At 38.6% G+C, this 23,128-nt stretch overlaps 1 protein-coding gene across 13 annotated transcripts in view; it reads right to left on the reverse strand.

Annotated features, from left to right (window-relative positions):
* Window positions 1–23,128, reverse strand: part of MAP7 (microtubule associated protein 7) — a 110,531-nt gene that overhangs the window by 34,685 nt on the left and 52,718 nt on the right. For 12 of the 13 annotated variants that reach the window (XM_010399498.4, XM_019288106.3, XM_039567935.1 and 9 more), the window contains exons 2-4: window positions 13,523–13,591; window positions 8,750–8,827; window positions 549–712 (exon numbers count right to left, since the gene is read on the reverse strand). In XM_010399498.4, the coding sequence (XP_010397800.3) occupies window positions 549–712; window positions 8,750–8,827; window positions 13,523–13,591 (311 nt within the window). Of the gene's footprint in view, window positions 1–548; window positions 713–8,749; window positions 8,828–13,522; window positions 13,592–15,628; window positions 15,702–23,128 lie in introns of those variants that run through there. The other variant, XM_019288086.3, reaches the window with a different exon arrangement.

A 23,128-nucleotide genomic window follows, 5' to 3' on the forward strand; every position in this document is an offset into this window, starting at 1 on the left:
CTGAAATTTTGAAAAGGTAAGATCTTGTGTAGTGGCCCCGCCGCTATACAAACACATCCTAGTGCTACTTCCTATCTACTAAATACCAGAGGAGTGGGAGAGATAGGAAACCAAACACCCACAAGGATGAGGTGACTTACACAGGATCACACTGCACGTACTTCCCAGCTTAACTGAGACAAATCAGCCAAGAGCATATTTCATTACACACTGATTTTTAAAAGGTTTTCTTAGAGCAACTTATATTTAACTACCCTTAAACTGAATGGCTAAGAATTTACAGATAACCCTACAAACCTGACCCAATTTGTGTTTTTCTGCATGAGTTTGCGCAGTGCCATACACTGTAATCCAGGCATGCTCAAACTTCACTGCATTTGATTCATAACAGAAGCAGTACCTGTGCTTAAAATCCTTCCAACACACTCTGTCATACTGACCATGGTTCATGTTGCATTTTTTACATAATCTCCTGGAGAAGAAGGTTGATAGTACCGTATCTTATGGCAAAAGAAGTTGAAAAGTGTTTTCATGACATTCATTCTTACCTTCTCCTCTTCTAGTTTCTGCCTTCGCTTTTCCTCTACGGCTGCTCGCCTTCTCTCTTCCTTTAGTCTCTGCTCTTCCAGCTTCTTTCTGCGTTCCTCTAGGTGTTTTTCATAATGTTGCCGTGCTCTCTCTTCTCTTTCTAACCAGACAGATTCTCTCGCAGCTGTGAGAAAAATCAGAAATAAAAGTATTAACTTGCTTTATGCAATGAAGTCTTTAATACATTTTGAATAACCAAAGTAGATGGAAAACCTTTAGAACTCATTTTCTTCAGACATATATAATATCCTTATCTCTCCTCCTGTATTAAAATGTACCCTGTCCACACATTGGTATCATTTAATCTCAATTTACTTATTATGAATTACCAACGGTTAAATTATTTGAGCATACAGTTTCTTCATGGAAGAAAGGATTTTTTGCTAGCTTAAAATGCCTAAATACTGAAGTCAGACATATGTGAACAAACTTCTGTTACACAAACCACGATAATTCTCTGTAGTATTTTACTGAAAAAATACCAGAAAAAGAGAGATAAAACTATCATAACTTTCACCTTTACTGATTAATACAGATCTCTTATGATAGAAGTGGCTGGGATGAGAATTCTAGCACCTGGACCAACAGAAGGAAGGAAGTTATCCACCAAAGAAGTCTAAAGGTAAATATTAATCTGTCACATGATTCCACTTCTTCACAGCTTCAAACAACATGTTTCAGAAGAACTAATCAAGACAAATCAAGAAGCGCTACACAAGATCAATTTTTCTCTGTATCAGGGTCTGAATTTTCATGAATTTTGTAGAACGCAGGCTTAAGCTGCAGTCCACATGAAACCATTGATGTAGAATAGTCTGGATCTCTCCCCACTGCTGCCTTGAAAGCTTTGGGGCCCAGAAGAGTGGAACTAGATTGTTCCCTTATGCAACATCATATGTTTGCAGTCTAAGTTAGAGCTACCTTCACATAGGAAGTGCTCCAGACCCTTACAGTATTCTTTCACCATAGTGGTTCATAAATGAATAAAAAAAACCAAAAACCCAACCAAAGCAAACCAACCTACCACAAAAAACCCCAAATCTAGCACACAGATCCTGTTACACAGACCCTGAACACACTAAGTAACCCAAACAATGTAGTTGTTCAAAACGAATTTAATCAAACCATTTTGCAGAAGTTTTGAAAAATCTATTCTCTTTGAAAGAGCTAAGAGCATCTAAGAAGCATAACTGCATATATCTCATGAAAATCCAGCTAGATACAGCATGTCAGCTTTTAATGAATAGTCACTTATGTACAGACTCTAATGATCATATCAAGACAAGCCACTGCTGTGAGCCACAAGACTTCCACAGATCCTGTGATGAACTGGCTTTTTTGTGCCTGGAATCTTCTTATAGTGGCAACCTAGCACAAAAAAGCTCTTTGGTTGTCTGCTGAAAATTAATAAATTAAGAAAAGCAAAAAGAAGCCCCAACAGCTTTCTTAACTGACATCACTGGAATATTAATTTGCCTATAAAAGACATGGAGATTATTTGTTCTTTCTGGTCTTAATGTAAATGGTTAGACTTTCTTGAGGTACTGTTTACGGTGATTTCCATAGGTTTCAGTCTGTCATGCTGATTAGAAAAAGTAATGAAAATAGAACATTTGAACTTTTAAGACTAAATTCAAGAAGAGAAAGGCTGAAAATATATTTATGTACATTCTTAGTGATGGTAAGACAATCTGGATGCTGGACCTCTGGGTAGAACACTTATCTTCAGCTTTCTGCTCCTCAGGGAAGGAATGATAAAAATCACACTTTTGTGATACAGCAAGACAGCTCAATAACAGAAAGACATATTAGTGATGGATTAACCAAGGAAAATGGAAGTGTTTGGCTGGAATAATTTTTAACAAAAATAATAGATCTGATTCAAAACAAATACCAAAGCTACATCTTTCCATCATCTTTAAGCTACAGGCAAAAAGCAGCAGAAAATGTGCGCTCATCTGCTAACATAAGGAAGTTACTAATTTTATGCTTGGACCAAGTATTTAACAAGCACATGAAAGTATGATTTATGATACATCTGTTTGCTGAAAAAAGTGTAACATCTATTTTCATAATTTAACTTTTTTTGAAGATAGAGAAATAATCTTAACTACTTTCAATTTTTTTTCAAGTATCAATTCCTTAATTTTATTCTGTTAGAGAATCAAAGGAGAACATCTGCTTTGTTTTCACTGCTTCCTATATATGCACTACTGACATTCTTCTGTGAACTTAAGGGCTCAGTTTTTACCACCTATAAGGTAGGTATGTACAGTGAGATAAGTTAGTGTCCTTAGATATACAAGGGTATCTTCAGGGAAAATAAGAAGTTTAAAATAACATTTTTATTTCATTCTTATGTTCCTATTTATGAATTTACAGAAACATTTTCCTGCCACCCCACACAGAAATGAACAAATTGTCTTCTAGAATAAAAAGTTTACTCTTTAGACCTCTGATCTAACGTAAAAAATTAGGGATATATTAAGCTTTATTCTGGACACACAGGTGTGCTTCTAGAAGCACACCATCAAATGCCTTGCTGATAGAAAGAATCAGCAGATGAGCCTACAGCAAACTGAAGGTATCTTTAAAAGGTTTAATCAACCTGAAAGAGCAGCCAATTTGAGGATGTCAAAGGGAAGAATACCAACTTTTATGATGGCGAGTATGGTCCAACAAAAAGGCCTTTTCTTGGGCCTGAGCATTAACAGGTTCATGATCCTTCTCTCCCTTGTCTGACAACATGCAAGATTCATTCAAGGAAAGTTTGGTCATCATTCAGATAGCACCTGCATGCTGAAAGCTTGAATTCCATAGTAACAACTACATTAAAGCTGGTAAGTACAAACAAAAGTCACAGCCTGGTCCATTTTCTATTTCATTCCTTAGTACAATCAATACATTTGAACACAGTCATGTGCTATAAGGACACAAAAGTAGAGCATAAAAACAAGATTTAGAAACTGAGCCCTAGAAATGCTGTTAAATACCTTCTGCTTGTTTGCAAACTAGTAATGCTGGATTGGATTACAAAGCAACATAATTAAGGCTGTGTTTCGGACACCTCTGAAGTGAATAACAGAGCAAGAGAAAACAAGGTCAATCAAGAAAGAGACACTCCAATATTAACAGACACATAAGACTTGAAACCAATTAATTTTACACTGGAATTAACTAAGGTAATGTGGAAGATGTTAGCTGCACACCGTGCATGTTTCTTTTTCGGAAACAATTTTGTAGCTTCTTTCCCCAACCATACACACACAGAACTATTCTTTGCAGGGGTTTTAGGCTGTGAGGGAAGGAGGAGCATGTACTAAGTGTCAAAGCCTTTACTTTTTGTGTATCTATGTGAAGTAAACAACGTGTCCCCAGATTCTCTTTTTCTGTCCCTTCTACTGTCTCTTCACTCCTTTTTCTTCTGGTTTACTGCCTATATAAAGGCAGATCAGTCTAGCACCATGCTTTCTCAGTCTGCCTTTTGAATCCACCTCAGATGGACAGCTTACCTGAGTAAAGATCCTATAATCTTTGTCAATCTTCCCAGCCTTTATCTTTTCTAACTTTACAGCACTGACCTCAGCAATAGCTTTCTCCTCTGACCGCTCTTTCACCTTTGCTCACTGCCAGCTCTGCACCAAGGCTGTGATTGCCTCATTGCTGCATTAGCAGTAAAATGGATCTGTGATGTTTTAACCATACCTAAAAATGGGGACGTTACACAGAAGTGGCTGACTGAACGAATCAGAAGGTGAACTTCAGAGCTGTAATTAAAGGTGAAGTTAATGTGAGATTCTCTAAGCCAACCTTTCCCCAGTAACCATGCTCTGAGGAACATACATCACAGAAATTTTTAAACTAGTCTTCCTTAAAAATTGTTTTCTTGTCTTATAAACCCTTTCGACATCCAAGTTCTCCAAGCAGATCCCAAAATTATTCATATGCTAGGGTCAATGATTCCCAGTTTCTGTGGGGCTTCTTTCTGTGGAAATGTTGGATAAAGTTCTGCCCCCAAGTGCCAAGGAAGAAAATAGACCAGAAGGAATTTACTCACAGAAAAAAATTGTAATTTTTATTAATGTTACTATTTTGCCAATGATCACTTTCAAATGGGACAGGAATCTGCATGGTAATGTGATTTTTAAAATATTATTTTAATGCTTATGCCTGTAAGTATTAAGAATTTAATGAATTTAGCAAACTTGAAACTCAGACACATTCTAAGAACTAAGATTAATCACTCCTCATTTAAGGAGGCGTGCTAAGTCAAAAGGCAGTGTTAGCATCTTTTGTTCCCAATGCCAGAAATGAAATGAACCACGTGTCCTTGTCAGGATCACAATAGTGATTAAAAAAAGGTCAGACTTAAAGCAGGATTAGTGTAGATAAAACATGCACAGAAGTGAGACTTAAAACTGTTTTCTCAAGAATCAGGGACCAAGATACTGCTAAGTAGTAACATGAAAATTCTTCTTCTTTGCTAGGCCACTACCTAAGGTTACCAGAATGAAACCTTTTTTAAAATCCCAGTTACTTTTCCTGTTGAAAAACACATTTTGATTTTTCTTTCTGGTTAGGCAGGACCAGGTCTATGCTCTGGAACCAGAGACTAACGGGCATGGAACAACTTTCACCTCTACTATTAGACTTCTACCCTCCAAAATGGTGACAGCACTTAATCAGCACATGCAGAAAAGCCCATGGACCTTCCCTGCCAATTCCCAAACCTTGTCTGGGAATCAGGAAGCAGACAGCTAGTTGGCTGGAGCCAAAACCCTGCCAGGATCCATTATAATAGCTTTAGAGCAAGAACAATTAAGTTTTAGCACCAGGGAATACTCTTCAGCACTGTTAAATTTGGCTGTACAGATACAATCATTATGGCAGATAAGGGTAAAGTCCACATGATGAAAAAGCAGTAGTTTTCAGTAAAATTTTCCAGTTTGACCAGGCCATCTACCATGTTTGCCTTCATAAACAAGTCAGTTCCAACATGTGTGTGTCTCAGCATCCAGTGCCAGAACACAGCTGCTCAGCCTGACACATGTAAAGTGCGAAGTAGGAGCCAGAAATGTGATAGCTCCCTTTGCTCTGGCCTCTGGGAACAGTCCCATTTGACAGCTATCACCCTCACCTACCACTGCCTCTCTTGGGATTTCCATCTTGCACAATCCAAGAGGGTTAGTCTCACACAGAGAGATATGATATCTATGTTTTAAAGGACAGATGTTAACTTTTATGCATAGGTGCTGTGGGAAAGAGTGCTAGTGGAAAGAGCACAAAAATGAAAACGTGGTTACTAAAAAGCAAGTGACAATATTGGAACCATTACTTAGAAATTCAAGCAAGAGCACCCAAATAATCCTTTAAATGTCTGAATGTGCATATCAGCAATACACACATTAACAAATGGCCAGGAGAATAAAAAGATTGAAACAAACCCCCATCCCAAAATTGATACAACTTCAGTCATGCAAAATAGACTGCACAGAAAAATGTCAAAGAATTAATATTTTTGGAGTGTTGGGATGGCATTTCAAAAGCAATGCCTTTCCTACAGTGAAGGAACTAAAAAATCATTCCTTCTTGATGGCGTGATTTGCTGATTGTGTCCCTGTGTATCTTCTGTGTTATCTAAAGAAAGGCCCAAACCAAAATGTGAATATACTAAAGGTGAAAGGGGCATTTTTGGAGAAGCTTCTTTAATCTTTTCAATTAGGTGGCTCAACATGATTCTCAAGAAACAGCAGATACCGACAGTCCCAGCACATATATGCTATATATATCCAGACAACAAAAATGACAGCATTTCCTACTCTCTGAACTCTAATTAAAAACAAGAATTAGACACCCAAGTGTGCTAAGTAGGATAAGACTGCTAAAATACTATTTCCAGGTGCAAGCAAATCCTCAAGAGTTCAGAGCACACACCAACCCACTTTACCACAGGAAAGCCAAATCTATCACAGCACAGCAGAACTTGAAAAAAATTAAAACTTGAGAGTAAAAAAAGCGGGGAAGAAAAAGGTCTTAAATCATCTGTCCTGCAACATCAGAATATTGCCCAATAAATAAACATAATCCTTATTAAACTGGTACTCCACATGTTCTTAACAGAAGGGTCAAACGACTTAATTTTCCTCAAAAGGCTGGTAATGACCTCCAGGAGTTCAAGCTGCTGAAAGTACAAAACAAAATTACCACCAGCTCTACACCTAGAGAGCTGAGCACTGTCTTTTCCTTTTTTTTTACAGCAAAGAATAATTTTACTTTAGGTATGACTGAAATTCTCAACTTCTGCTTAAGAAGAAGTCTTTGCTAAACCTGACAGATCCCCTGAATCAAAAGGAAAGGAATTAAGTTTAAATCCAACCTAATTCTATTGAAAAAAAAAAAAATTCCCTCCTTCAGTTGCTTTACTGCTGCATGGCTGATGTCCCAGTATTAACAAAATCCAACTTTAATTTTTAGCAAGACACATTTATGTAACAATATTATACAACTTAATGTTTAAGAGCGACAGCTTAGGAACTTCTTTGCTGTGGTTCACATGACATGAGTGACTGATTATCTAGGTTCTGCACTAAAATAAAATAAAATAAAATAAAATAAAATAAAATAAAATAAAATAAATTTGCATGCCATTGTAAAAATCATTGCTTTGCTGTACTGGAACACAAATCTCGAGAAACAGCTCCTAAATCATAGCAGACAAATATACAGATGAAAGTACAATGCGACTTTCAATTTTCTTGTTAGTTCAAAATAATTCTTCATGCAAGAACACACAATACACCCATACATCATAGGGACATGCAGAACTCTCCCACTTGGAAATGAAGGATTCCATGTCAAGTTATAAAAACTCCTGATGTTGCTTTTATGTTGCTTTTAAAACATGTCACACAAAATGACACATTTCTCAACAGAAGTCATGTCCTTCTGGTAACAAATACTCATTTATCAATAGCTAAATCAAAGTTGAGTTAAATTCAAGGAAAGCATCTTTCTCTACATTTGAGTAAAGCATTGTTATTACACAAGGATCAAACCTGAGAAAAAAACAAATTCAAGACATGGAACCAACATCTAAGAAAAATGAATTAAAATGGGCCAGTAACATCCATTTGCTCTGAAACCTGAAGAAACCAAGCCTACACATACCATTAACCTCAACTCGAGAAGCAGCTTTTCAGGGATTTGCAAACATCCTGTCATGTTACCCCTTGAGCAAGACAAAACCAAAACTTTCCTTTTCCCCTTCAAAACAATCCTAGTGCATGGCTACTGCAATGTTATAAGGTGCTGGAAAGAAGGGAGGATATAAATGCTATCAAGACCTAGATGACAATTAATCATGGCTCTTCAGGTTAGAAAAAGCAGCATAACTGTCTGGAGTTATAATATAGTTCAATAAACTTCCAGAAGTTAGAAATAGGAAATAAAGAACTTCTGTTTCTCAAGTCCTAAGAACAATTCAGCATTGAAAGAAATCAGAGTAAACATATAAAAAAAGAGGAAATACTTGTATTTCCCAATCTCCCAATTACCACAGAACTTTGTGGCAACCAAACATATAAACGTTGTTCAGAAAGCCACCACTATGGCTTGACATAATTCTCTCACCACCATATTCAGTATACTGCCCGTCCGTAGTCACTTGTTAAGTAGCCCTCACTATTCGCTTGAACTGTGTTATACATATTCAGGCACAGGTGACATAAGATATTGAGCACATCTATTTGACACCTACTAAAGGTTTGACCTGAAAAAAGTACCCCAAGTTTACACTAAAAAATTCAAACCATACATTGGCAACAAATTCTGCAATTCTATTTCATGGTATTCAACATTTTAAGTAGTCTAATCTTAATTGGTAAAATATTCTACAACTTCAAAATTCCATTTACATCAGTGAAGCTCCCTTGCATGATTTCATAATTAAACCTACTTTTCATTCACATTCATAAAAAGGGTGAGAAATATAGTACTGATGAACTAAAAGATCTACTTTAAAGATATAGTAGTGTATCTAAAATGACACTATTGCATATCTAGCACTATCATTTTGCTGAATGCCCCTAAAAGTAAACCGGCCATAACACTGCATGCACATGATAGTCCATTAAAAACAAACAAAAATCAGAGCAGGCCTTACCTAGCTGTTTTTCTCGTTCTTCTCTTCGTTCTCTGGCAAGCCGCTGCCTGTCATCAACCCTTAGTACTGTTGGATGATCTACAAATGGAGGAAGAGAAGTATTAGGCACATAGCAGAAAATCAAGTACTACCAAACCCAAAATTTTAGGAAAATGGCTGTCAAACAACTCTATTTATTCTGCTAAAATAGAACATATTTTCAGAAATCCATCTTATTAAAAAAACCCAGAAAACTGATAATTAGAATGCACTCGTATTTTTTAAGATGTACAATACTTCCAAAGAATAGACTAAGGTGTAACTGTGAATACCCAGCCAGACTACCACTTGTGAAAACCCAGGAAGAAGCTTTGTTTTGTTTCCAAGCCTAAAACAACTTGGCTGCTAGAGAGCATTCTGAAAAAATACTGTTTATTATTCCTGTCTCTCAGAAACGGATCCACAGGAAAATCTACTATAATAAAGCATCGTCTTTCCCTTGATAATGCCTCAGGACAACCAAGAATCCCTATTTCATGACACAAGAACCTCAGCACCCAAGCAAAACACTGATCTGGCTGAGTAGTTCTAAAGTAGTTCTGGCCGAGCCTCTGGAAACAGCATGATATTGATCTCAAAAGATGTTTGTGTGCACATGTGTTAAAAACTCTGGAAAATATATTAAAGGCAGTGAGGGCATCACATGCATGGACTGGTATAATACCAGTCGAGTAAGATGATAGCTTTAACTGATCTTGTAGATTGAAATTTAGCTACATGAGTAGTTCACAACTGTCTGCAACTGGCCGCTTGGATCACAGCAGTTAGACTAAGATAATATGAAAAATCTCTGTCAGAGCCCAGGCTTGACTTTAAACATTCAGGTTTGGTTGGAAAAACATCACTTGCTCAGTGATGATTCTGGAAGACAACAAAGTGCTGAACAGCTAGCATCCGACTTCCAGTCTCAGCAATGGAGCTGTTCCAGACAAAGGGAACAAAATCCAAGTTAGCAATTCATCTCAGCATGCTGCCAAAACTAATTTCCTACTCAGCCTGTTCTGTTAAACCTGGAAAGCTCTTAATTTTATGCTTTTTTCAGTAGCACCGAAAAAGTCTGCTTTGCATAAGAGCACAATAAACAAAAAACCCACAGAAAAATAAAAAAGATTTCTGGATATAAATAAATGGTCTGGTTAATTTTAGTATTGAGGGAAACTCAGTTTTAAAGTATTTTAAGATAAAGAATTACCTAGAATACTGTCACCATTAAAGTGCACAAGACAACAGAGTCTTTTCACTATTCACTGTGAATTTACATGTAAGCAACTTGTAAAAACATGCAGAGTCAGCCCACTTGTGTATAGGCTGCATACCTACGAAAAAAAGTTATTAGCAAACAATACAATGTGTCACAAAACTGAGGTTAAAGATATTCACAAAAGTGAGGCTGTGCTAGACTAATTTTGAAGAGTTATTTGAATTAGATTTAAAAAAAAAATCAGTAATGTGCATTTCATCCCCTAACAGAAGTTTCTGCATAAGCATGACAGGATTTCTTGGGTGAACCAGTTCACTAACAGCTATCTACAGTTTAATTACTCTTGAACTCCAATCAGTGAAAAACTATTATCTCAACAACTGTCAGACTAGAGCCCCAATTAAGAGTGTTAACAGCGATGCAAAGTAACAGCCGCAAGGAGAAAGCCCATCGCACAGTTGGCAGGGAGAACCTTCAAACACGAAAGCCCCAATGAAAGGTGCAGCAAGTGAACAGGTTACCAGCAAAGACAAAGGTAATCCATCACCCAGTTACAGGTCAAATCTTTAATGTTGGTTGACTAGCTCATGGTGCTGCCATTTATGACACTGCTCAGCCAGGCCGTGGCAGAGATTTGTCCACCGCATGGTGCATTTGGCTGATGTTCAGCAGTGTGCTGCCTCACACACAGTCCCTTTAGCATGCAGACACAGGTCAAAGGGGTAATAATATTCCTTCTCTCTTGTGACTGCACACAAGATTCACAAAACATGAATTTCTGTAGCATGAGTAATTAGTGCTTGTGGAATAATGCACATTTCCCCTGGAAAACGAGGATTCCCTTCAAGGGCTGTCAGCAAAGTCAATGTAACATTGAGTTGACAGAAAATTATGAGGCACTGGGGAAAAATGTAGAAACCTGCTTCTTTCAGAATATCCTTCCAGTGGGTTTTTTTTTTCCCTTTCTTGAGAAGAAAGATATCCCTACCGGGGAGAGGCAACAATTCTTCAAAGAGGCAGGAGGGTTACATGGACAGGCAAACTGAAAAGGTCTCCCTTAAGGATTCCTAATTATAAGCAAAGGAAGGAATAAAATAAATTTTTAAAGTTGCCCTCTGCCAGTCTGTTCGAGAGATCCAATTATCTTTCCATATCACACACCTGAGTGTGTTCACACAAGAAGAGCCCCTCTCCCAATACCCCAGGATGTTAGAACAATCCTAAAGAATTCACATTAAGTTGCAGGCTATGCAGAGTGTAAGTGTGTCTTCAGTAACAAGCGATTTTGCATACATTTGGGATCACAAAGAGCTAAATCAATATTAGTACAAAGATGAGGGTAACACCTTTGTAGCAGACCATCATTGCATTTGCTCTGCTACATGCTGGAGCACATATTATGGGTGCAAGTCTTACACTGATACTTAAAATGTCTCCACTAAGCCTTGAAAATGATCCTTCATAGTTTGGCTACAAGCCCAACCTCCAACATTTGCATTCTGAATCCAGATGTTCTGCTGGCACCCCCAGTGCACAGCATCAATAGTTTCAAACTGTGGCAAAACAAAAGAGTTCATTGGGACTGCTCCCCATTTTATTTTTCATGTCTCTACTCATTAAAAACCCACCAGGCAAATACCTGGGGGATTAGCATTTCTTATTCAGTAGGAATACCAGGACAAACACACAAAGTACTTTGTACTCTCTCTTGTTCATATCCGTCATCAAGCCATAAGATTTAAGTTACTGCGAAAGGAGATGGGAAACATGTCAGCTGCAACAAATCCTGCAAGAATTTATCATTTTTTAGAGAAATAATTACCAACTGGGCATATGCAAAGCCTAACAGACAACACTCCGGGAAGACCCACATGCTGCTTTGGAAGTTGCAGTCTGGTTATGCTGCAATATGTGGGAACTCACACTCAACCACCTATTTCCCTTCACTTATGTAGCAGGCATGGGATTAAGCATTTGTATGATAGGGGTGTTTGGAAAATAAATAACCCATAGTTCTATAAAGGAGAAATTAATTTTGTGCCTGCTGCTGGAAATTAAGCCTCTAAATTACATATGAAAACAGTATATGTCCATATATTTAGAACACTTACTGCGAGTTCAAAATAATTTTAATAAGTTAATAGTTAATTTTGAAAAGCTTAGAAGCTGTGAACAGTATTTATTTTGCAGAAATTCAGCACTGAAACATCAGTAGGTTTTTGTCCCTAATGATATCAACAAAAGGAAGAAACAAGTTTTACAAATCTTCTGTAGAACTGATACTCAATAAACTCTTAAGCACAGTTGATATTTGTAGCAATTAAGTTCCTAAATTAAAAATTTTCTTATACACTTTGTACATATGGCCAGTTTTTGTGGCTCATACTGTCAGCTACACTCTGCCTTCCCTCGCTCCAGCCCCAAGAATTTTGGATTCCTTTCTACACCCCAGCATAGATGAAGGGAAAATTGGAACAGTTAGGACCCCCTCCTGAGAAATGAAAACTGGATTAAACTATTGCAGAATAAAGTGAGCATTGAACACTGTCCAACATGAAGAGCTCTGGTTTTGCTGTGGAAGGAGGTAATGTTATCTTTATTTTCTCCTCTTTTTCCCACTGCCTATCTGACTGAGAGCAGCCATGAATCCTGTGCTTTGTGCAGGACCCAGCATGGCTGGCAGAGCATGTGAGGTGTGATCTGAACACAGACAGCACTGGGATTCCTTCCCTCCGGGGACATAGGCCAAAAGTACCCAGTTTGGGGATAGAGAAGAGTCCGTCAGTACAAAACAGTCACTGAGCTGCCAAGCTGTCAAGGACTTGAAAAGGGAATGTTACAGCGTGCCTAGTCCTCAGCAACACAAGCACCTCTGCTTTCTCAGGCATCTAAGCAAAATCATTTTTAACTGCATAATTTAATCTTGGGTACCTGAAATGCAACACAAGCAGAATTCAGATATCTAAGTCATCTTCTGGATCTTGGTCTAAGCATGCATGTGGAACAGACCCATGACACCAAGGACTACATTAAGCTTTTTAGTACATACACTTTCAACTGTGTAAGCAAACATGAATTAAATCCACACAATGTACCCGTGAGGTATGGTGAAGTAATGAGAAACATTTGCCCACTGCATAGAGCCCATTACAGAATATGGCATGCTTTGTGGTAAGTGAAGAAACGCCTGAACAGAAGCACATTTATATAAAGCTCCAAATCTTTGCCTACAGCACATAATTCTCATTCATGCACAAATGCAAATACAGTGGCTTCTGTTGTCTTTTCTCACTTCCCAACCCTCATTCCTAAACTATTCTAAAATATAAGTAGATTTTTCCAGTTTTGCTTCATTGCAAACAATCACAGATTCCAGCCTATCCAAACATGAACAGTCACTGATACCAGTTTTGACTGAAACACTAAGTGAGGTACAAAAGCAACAAACTTTAGATGTTTCTGTGACAACAGCTGTTTTCTACACACCATTGAGGCAAACAACCTTGAAACACGGACCATGTGGAATGGTGTACCTGGTTTAGTTCCAGCGTTGCTTTGTCCTGAAGTGACTTTCTTATCTTGTGTTTCAGAACCTTCAGTTGCTAAAATAAGGAAGAAAAGAAGATATTAATCAATGATTTTACTTAATAATAGGTCACTCACCTTATTATAATGAAACTTAAATATTGCTGGATTCCCTTTAAAATCACACTGTTCGAAGATGCGATCACCTTAATGCCATTCTACATCATTTTGCATAGAAAAAAAAACCCAAAGGCTACACAGAAGGCATTGAAGCCACAACACAAGTTCCCGATTCAAGCTGAAGAAAGAGTCACAAGAAGATTGCATTTTAACAACATGTTTTAATAAGATGTATAAGATGACTTGCAGATCCCAGGTTTCTAAAGGTATGGTACAAGATACTGGTAAAAAACTTCTTTACAAATTTCTAACGCTCCCATAATGCAGGACTGAAGAGAGGACTGTTAATGACCTGAATGAAATCTAACGGAGGAGATATTCCCATTATTTGCAATAGACGTTTGATCAGGCCCTACCAGCCTAGAACAAGATGTAATTCTGGAGCTCTGAATGCCCTTTCAACAACCCTTTATAAAGAAAAAACCCCAGGTGATTCATTACTACTACTCAAATCACAACCATGTCCTTGGTTCAGCATCTGTCTCTAATCAAAAAACTAGCCAAGAAATTAGATGCCATGATTTTTTCATCTTATTACTCATCTTTGTATCCAGCAGTTCCACTATAGGAGAGTTTGAGTCCTGAACACACCAATCTGGGAACAGCCTCAAGGCAGACTGTAGGAATTCTAAGAAGCCTTCCACAAACAGCTTGAAAGTATTTGCAAGCAAGGATAAAAAGTTATAAATAAAGCTTAGGGGAGGAAAGACACCGATTCACTTGAACAAAAATATCATTAGAAATGAAAGTTGGAAAAAACCCTGATTACTCCAGATTTAAAAGCTAAACAGGCATTACTGTATTAGACCCACTTTAGAAAACATAATTAAAACAAGTTTTCTTCGGAAGGCTCCAAGCAATTTCTTATGCATGTCAGCTTTACCAATATACACTCAGTACCTCAGTGAGTTCATTCCCTTCATGCCCTCACAGAAGTCTTTGTTTCCTTGCTTACCTCCTTCCACAAGCAAGTTTCAGGATTAATTTAGGGGGTGAAAGGTGGTAGGAAGAACCCATATGTTACATGTACTGTAGCTTTTTTGCAGGGAGAAGGTGGGTGAGGGAAATAGAAAAACAGTGTTTTCAAATGTTTAGTGTTCAAGAGCAATGTTTTGCCAAGAGCAGTGTTCAAAAATAACATCATCTCACAATAAAAATGTGTGAAATCTTAAATAATTGTCAGACACTCCTCTCCCTGTCATCTGTATTGAGTCTCTTGCAATAAACAGAAATAACCACTGTTGAACTTAACAAATACTGATTCCAAATGACAATGAACTGTAACACCTTAAAGGCAGCCCAACACAAGATTTTAGTATTTACCATTTTAAAGGCCTCTTACAAAAGATTAGTTTGACCTGTGGGTAGATGGATTGATTTTTGGAAGGTAATTTGAGCACCACTGAACACTTGCACCACCAGGCTTGGTAGGCTCTACCATTATCAAAATCCATACCTGGTGCTGGAGCAAGTCCAGAGAAGGCCAACAGAGTTGGTGCAGGGTCTGGAGCACAAGTGCTATGAGAAGCAGGTGAGGGAGCTGGGGGTGTTTAGCCTGGAGAAAGGGAGGCTTGGGGGAACCATATCGCCCCGTACAACTCCCTGAAAGGAGGGTGCAGTCAGGTGGGGGTCAGCCTCTTCTCCCAGAACAACAAGCAACACCATGAGAGGAAATGGCCTCAAGGTGCCAGGGGAGCTTTAGACTGGATATTAGGAAAAATTTCTCCCCAAAAGAGTAGTCAGCCATTGGAACAGGCTGCCCAGGGAAGTGCTGGAATCACCATCTCTGGAAGTGTTCAAAAATTTGAGGATGTGGCAGCTGGGGCCATGGTTTAGTGGTGAACATGGCAGTGTTATGTTAACAGCTGGACTTGATTTTAGAGGTCTTTTTCCAACTTTAACACTTCTGTGATTCTAAACTTTTTATATCTTACCTCCCCTTGAAGGTATGGCAGTAGTAAAACAAGATTTTATCCTGCATGTATAAACCATTTAGAACACTCTCAGAATGTAATTCAGTGGGACTACATCACAGTTCCCATCAGCCTGGCCTAGGGCATCACACAGAAGAGGAAACTGTCATAAAATAGAAAAAATACTATTTCTAAGAGTTAGTGAGTACACTGGTGTTCTAAGAGTGTCAACACAAATTTCTTTGCATCTTTCATACTGTATATGGGCATTATTTTCTTCAAGCATTGTGCCATGGGATTATGCAACACTCCATTAACTTCAGAACAGTGGTTTAAATGCCATCCAGAAAATACACTTGCAAAAAAGCCTATTACACGAAGTAATATTTTTTTTCCCATATTTCCTTGTCTAACATTTCCTTGGAATATTTTGTGACACAGTTTGAATACACATTCATATGGCCACTCATATGACAAGTGATGAAAAGAACAGATGGCACACCATGAATTTTAACGATGCTGGATATCAAACAAGAATTGGCACAAGTATTTAGTAACCAGTGTAGGTGTGCTCCCACATAAAATACCTATTGCTCTAAGATACAAACAGATTAACCAGACAACTAAACATCTAAAATCCACACCTAAATATTGACAACACCAGTTTCAATACCTAACAGATGCTAGAAGAGTTATAATTTAACTACCTAATACTTGCTCTGCTGCTTATCTTGAACCACTACCTTTACATAAGGGAATAAAAGTTGCATAAAGAAGTGTTAGAGAAGGATAATTTTCTGTGAAGCACAGCTCCTCTCTCTCAGCTCTACCATTACTATATGGCACAGCATGGAACAGAAAGTTGTGCCTCAGTTTCTCTGTGTGAAAAGAGAGGAAAGGGGCGGAGGGGGGAGGCAAGAAAAGATATATATATTGTTACTGAATAATATGCATTTGTAAATGCTGAGCTTTCAAGTAAAACCAGTTGCAGGATAGAATTTGGTACATACCAAGACAAGTAAAAAACTGGCAGATTACTCCTAAAAGAGCAGTTTTGTAATGGAAATGAAATCTATTTTAGAAATCTTTGATCAGTTACGATATGTCTGTGTTCACAATCAGACAGGTTTAATCAATATTTCTATTACCAGGATAAATACAAGCTCTAGAAGGACTGACAAGCAATTTCATGTAGGATGTCAGCTCACCCCATGTCTCATACTGCCATTATAATTATAGTCAATTCCTACAGCAGTTAACAATCTCTGTACTAAGTACCTGTACCAAAGTTTATGTCCTAAAAGGGGAAAAAAACACTTTCTAATAATCAGAACTACTTCAAAAGAGCTGTTCCATGATCAGTATCTGTCAGACAAAAATGCCTTTAATAACCTTACTGTCTAAGGTGTTCCTCTTGAAGTAACAAAACCCATTATATCCAGATTATCCAAAGGAGGCCTGTGTGAGCAGAAGTAGGAATTGCTAGCAGTGGGGAGCAAAACAAGTGCAAAGAGAAATTCTATATTAAAAAGATTCAAAGCTGATGAAAATTCCCATAGAAAACACTGAGAAAGGAGGAAAACTGTAAGCTTTTAGTGCTTCTTTACATGGCAGGTAAGCTCTGGACAAAGAAGACTAGCCTGAGAGACAAGATAATACATTCAAGGGGAAAAACTTAGTTGAGAATTATATCCCCTGGAAGGGTGTGCTGGAAAGCAGAAAGAACATTCACCCAGACCCTGGAAAAAGCACTGATTGCCAAACACTGAGATGGGAAGCATCACACTGGCATTTTGACAGGCTTTTTAAAAAACACAAGAGCTGTGCAGAATACAAACACTTGTTTTTCAGACTGTGGCACATCAAGCACATGTTTGCACGATGTGAACCAGCTATTCCCAGTGAGGTGAATGGCAAACCAAAGGCACCACAGCAAGGCTGAGGAGCTGGAAAGAAGATGCTTAAGCTCTGTTCCATTGAAGAAGGGAATCAGCCATAAGACAGACACAGTTCTATTTCCAGAAGGTCTCTACCCCCCGAAGTGTAATCCTCAAGAGATTAAACACAGTATGAAGGGGCACTTGGGGACCACCAGCAAGAGGTGCTGCTCAGACCTGTGTCAAGGTCAGGATGTGCACAGCAGCGCCCCCAGAACTGCATCCTAGCACGGGTCTGGAAAGGGGAGCTGTACAAGGGCTGCACAGCTGTGGATGAGAGCACAAGCACAGGAGAGCCCCAGGCCTGCAGAGAGCCATGTGTGCCTGACAGCACAGGCACACCTCTGGGTAAAGGGTGCTCTGAGCACCAAAGGGGAGAGACCACCCTCCAGTTTCCTGCTCTAATTCTGCAGGTGAGAGAGAAATACTGAGAAGCAGCCACAAGAAAAAAGAAATAGCTAAATCAGAGGAGGAGGGATTACAGGGAAAAAAGAAAAAAGATCTAGCTATTCTGTACCTGCCACTTGTCATCTAATCCCCCTGGTATGACTGAACAGCTACTTTTTTTAGCTGCCAAAGAGTGCTGGGGGTGTGTGTTGAGAGATAGGGAAGACATCAGAAATGACAGCTGGAACAAACTCATGCCTCAGTAAAAAAGTGCTGCCAATACATAGCTGAGGAAATTCAGCATTAAACTGGGAAATTTAGAACAGAGCTAACTGGGAACTGATACTGATATATTCTTTACTCCTTAGCATCCAATCCTGCTACCTCCAATTACTTCCTTATGAACACTGCTCAAAAAAAAAAAAAAAACCAAACCCAAACAAAAGCCCCACTCTTAAGTTCATTTGCTTATTTTATACAGCATGTCACGCCTGACATGCACAATCTAAAAAATGCATAGTTTGAACTACTCAGAATTAAGCAGAGAACAGAGTATTCTAAGTTTGTAGAAGTAATAATAAAGAAGTGGGTCTAGTCTAGGCAGTTTTTCTAGCCTAGGCAGTTTTATCTAGCCACTGGGAACAGTGGCTAGATAGCATGTCAGTCAAGTCAGAGGTATTGCTGTGCTGGGTGGAGTGTGTTCAAAGTGCAGATATAGGTCAGAGCTGACAAAGTTTATTAGCCTAAATTCAGAAACACATTAAGACCGAAGTCCTGAGTACCTGACTCACCGTAAGCATCTGAGCCTTCAGCAACTGGCTGTTCTGTTCTAAAGCAACATCAGTGAACTTTAAGACTAAAGAGTCTCTTTAATGGCAAAACTGGATTGTTTATCCTACAAGCAAATTCCCATGAGCCATGATCCAGGGGCTGAATACAAGGAAAACCAGAGTTCAACACAAGTTAAAGCTTTTCCACTGCTTGCGACTTTTGCCTCTTCTTACATCCATAGTTTATGAATAAGACACGTAAAAACTACTCTTCATATTTACAGTAAAAATATATTTTGCAAGTTTTTAGCATTTCATATTCTTTGTGTTATCAATAGTGACTATATATATTTAGACAAACAGTATACTAAGTAATATTTTAGTGCAATTTATTGTTTTAGAGTTAAGTAATGCGTTCATTAAATACTTGTACCCCATACTTACCTTTTACTTGCATTTTAAAATTGTAAGCTTGGGAACAAAGGAAAGTAATCTTTCCAGAGATAAAGAGGTCTCAAAGTTCTATGGCTGGCCAAAAATTACCAAGATGCATGCAGTGCAGCTGATAGATAAAAAAGTAAAAAACAAGCATCTGGATGTTTAATATTAAAACCTTCAGAGTAAGTCAGGACAAAATTCTGATCTGCTCTCTTCTTTAGAAGTGTTGGGGAAAATAAGTTGTAAATAATCCAATTTAAAAACTCACTTGTTAGAGGCTAGTTTTCAAAATCCACTTGTCAATAATGACTCTGAAACTTCCCCTCAAGAAGAGCTCGGGTGAGTTTTGGCCTGGAAACTTGTTCCAGCACAGTTGGAGACAATGTTTCCTGGTGCTGCTGCACTGTACTGGACACTGGACAGACCAAATTTCTTATGCTGCTGCTTCTGCCATCTGTGTCTGAGCTGAACACTTGGTCAATGCTACTCCTTGCTGTCACAGTATAAGTACACTGGAGTCCTAATCTTGTTCAGGGCCTGATATGCTTTTTCAGAAAATTATTATAAAACAGTGCTTTGAGTGAACCAAAATTGTACTGCCACCAACACTGGCTTTGCTTTTGTAAACTCCCATGCCTGCAAACATAACCATTACCAAAGTCAAGTCCTTCAAAACAAGATAGGAAGCAAATTCTCAGCTTCAACTAACACATGCTACAATATGACCCTGCTGAGAGGCTTGAAGATGGATTAGAGACCCAAACACAACAGTTTGAACACAAAACCAAACCATCTCCTTCTCTCATCACCAAAACCCATTTGTACATACGGCACAGAAGAGCTGTGTCCAAGACAGTTACTCTGACCCTTAGACCATGCAGGAGCACAGGAACTAAGCATCAGCATTTTATCAATATAAAAAATCTCCTCCTTTTCTCCCCTTCTTCAACAACTTAAAACTTCCCTTCTGTGCAGGAAGTAATAAATGGTGCCTTGTGGGTTGCTGTTGGCTTCCAAAGAGCAAGCAGCCTGACAGCAGTCAGCTCCTATTCACAGACCATTTTGAAGCAACCTTCATCCTTTAAAGCCCTTGCTGCAGAGCCCTTCCTGTGTAGCAGATGTGCTGTCCTGGTAGTTGGCAGATGCTCCCTGAGCAGTTGCTGAGGACAGGAGCAAAAGGGCACAGTAACAAACCCCTGCTCACATTCACTCAGGACGAAGAGCTTCCTGGTGCTTCCAGGAAGGTTCAGAGACCAGTTCAGCAGGGAGTTCAACAGACAGGCTCAGAGCAGTGCTGGGACTGAGCTCAGGATGGGAAACAAGGGAAGTATCTGAGGACTGTAGGACCTAGGTTGCAGGAGAGACAAGGAGAGGCACAACTTCAACATGCATTTTGCAGAAGCTTGCTCTCAAGAGATGTAAGCTTTCTAGGGAATGGGGAAACCAAGACACTGATGGTGCACTGCCCTTCTTTCAGGTTAATCCTTTGGGGAAGAGCATACAGAGAGGAACGGAATTGAAGCATCAGCTTGGAAACTCTACACATATACTGTCCACACTCCATTCCACCCAAAAAACTCCAAGCCCTCTTGAAAGCAGTGAACACCAGGTTCAAAGGAAGCACTAGTAAGATTTCTCTAACAGAGCTACCACTTCAGAAGCAAAATAGAAACACATCAAAACCAACTCCTTCAGGCTTCTTAATTTAAATTCTTCAGAAAACTCTAGGCAGGATGGGTAGGGCTATACCATCAAATAAAAATCTTTTTGTAACATATTTTTGTTCTAATTAACACTGATAAAATTATATTTCAGGAGCTTTACAAGGTTTTCCCAACTACTACAGCAGTGAGACAGTAAGAACTGCACGAATTCTGCAGAAGGCTTGGATCTAATGCACTCCAGTGTTCTAAAACTAAAATCTAGATTTCTGTTTTGAAACAATGAAGACATGTACCTAATTTTGGTTAGATGTCAACACTCAGATTCTCTTGTTAAGGGAAGTAGGTTGAAGTGATTTCTGACGGAACTAAGGTGAAGTGAGAGTACTTCCAGACTATAGATCAGGTTGCTTTTTTTTTTAATTCAGGTAATACAAGTCTTCACAATTTCAGATAAAAACTTTAAGAAATTTCCGTCATTAGAAAATGGAAAAATGCCTGTTCTTTTTACAGCCTAAACAGCAGTACTTAGAAAGTACGATTGCAAGTTAGAGGTTTGAGTCAGAAGACAGACAGAGTATCTGTTTCATTTCTATTCACTGAACCATGCCTTATTTATTCATGCCTTATTTAAACACACCTATTAATTAATTTTATATTAAAATATTTTCAATTCTTAAAAGCTTAATGCTTTAGTACATCTTTTCATACTTCCAACAGTGTGGAACTTACCAGTCTGGTTTGCAAATATAAATAAATTATATGACACCAAGCTGCAGTGACCAGACCAGTTCCTTTTGCTCTGGCACTCATCATAGAAGTCTACCATCAGAGTTGCCAAACAAAGCGCTGTTACCAATGTTCCTCATCTCTAATGTCCTGGCTGAGCAAAGCAGAATGAAAACTCCCCCAGCACTAGTGATTACTACTCATGGAATGGTATAGAAGTTGCCATTGTTTTCATCATATTGTAGACTAGAAAGATAAACAGATGATTTAAAACTGTCACAGCTAATTCAGCACTCAACTGCAAAACATTAAAATCAGAAGCATTAATAGATTTCTTTGAAAAGAATCCGCAGACATAAACCTGGATGATGCAACTGGCTTTAGGGAAAGGGACAACTTTTTCTTTTTTTTTTTAAAGATTAAACTTGTGTAACTGTTCCATTGGGAAATGCATATTTATAAAAGATTACTTTTGGCTGACTATGTCAGCTTTAAAAAGCATTGTATCCTAAAATATTAAATAACATAGAAGATACCAAACCAAGTGCATTGGTAGGGAGAGTCTTAGAATCTCCTAAGGATGATAAAAGGAACAGAGTGTCTGTAACAGCATTTTTTAAAAAGCTGACACTCATATCCTCTGGATAATTCTATTTCATCATCTTACTGCAATATTAAACAAGGATATTAACATTAAAGGATCCCTGGAAAAAAGGTCCCTGTTTTCTGCTGAAAAAGCCTGTGCTGTGAAGCCAGGTCTGCAGCTGACCAGAAGGCTGGCAAGCTCACCCAGATGCAGATGAGACAAGTGAATGGAAGATTTTTAATTACACATCACCAAAATGAAAGCTGAAATGCCACTGCCTGAGGGCATGCAGGACAACCTCAGTTCCAAACATCCAGCAATTTGTGCTGTGCAGCCTGTCTTAGGCCATGTGCTCTTCAAACACCAAAGGCAGGCAATGTGCAAGATGCAGTGATTTATTTGTGAGACTGTTATACAAGGGCAAACACCTTCAGCAAAGGTGCAAGAGTACCAGCTGCTTCTCCTCCTCAGATTTCTCACTGCTGCAGGCAGCATTTGCTACCACAGTGTCAGACAGATTCCCATACCCAGGATCAGTGTCAGTGTTTTGCTGCAGTAGTTGTACATGGAAGGTCACCTCAGAGATTATGTGAAATGGAGCACCTGTACAATTTTCTAGATGAAAAACTCTTCTGGAGTTCAACTAGAGATCATTCTTCAAACTATGAGGTAATTCCTGTGAGTAATTCCAAGTCACAATGAAGCTTACACCTACTGCTGAGAAATGGAGAGTTAGGCACAGACCAGCCTGCTTTCTATATCACACTGATTCCAAGGTGAGATTGCTTGGCTGCAGAAAGCAACTCGAGTTGCTTGATACCCATTATTTGATATCCTTGCTCAGAGGGCACAATGATCAAAGTATATTGCAGCCTGTGAGTGTTAGTGAGACAGCAACTGCAGTAAAGTGAATGTGGGCATGGAGAGAAGGGGAAAATGGATACTTTGCTATACATTGCTCTATTGAGCAATTTGATCTTGAGATATAGTAATTTTTGAAAACAATGCAATCT

Source organism: Corvus cornix, chromosome 3 (genome assembly GCF_000738735.6).
Source record: "Corvus cornix cornix isolate S_Up_H32 chromosome 3, ASM73873v5, whole genome shotgun sequence".
Taxonomy (NCBI): domain Eukaryota; kingdom Metazoa; phylum Chordata; class Aves; order Passeriformes; family Corvidae; genus Corvus; species Corvus cornix.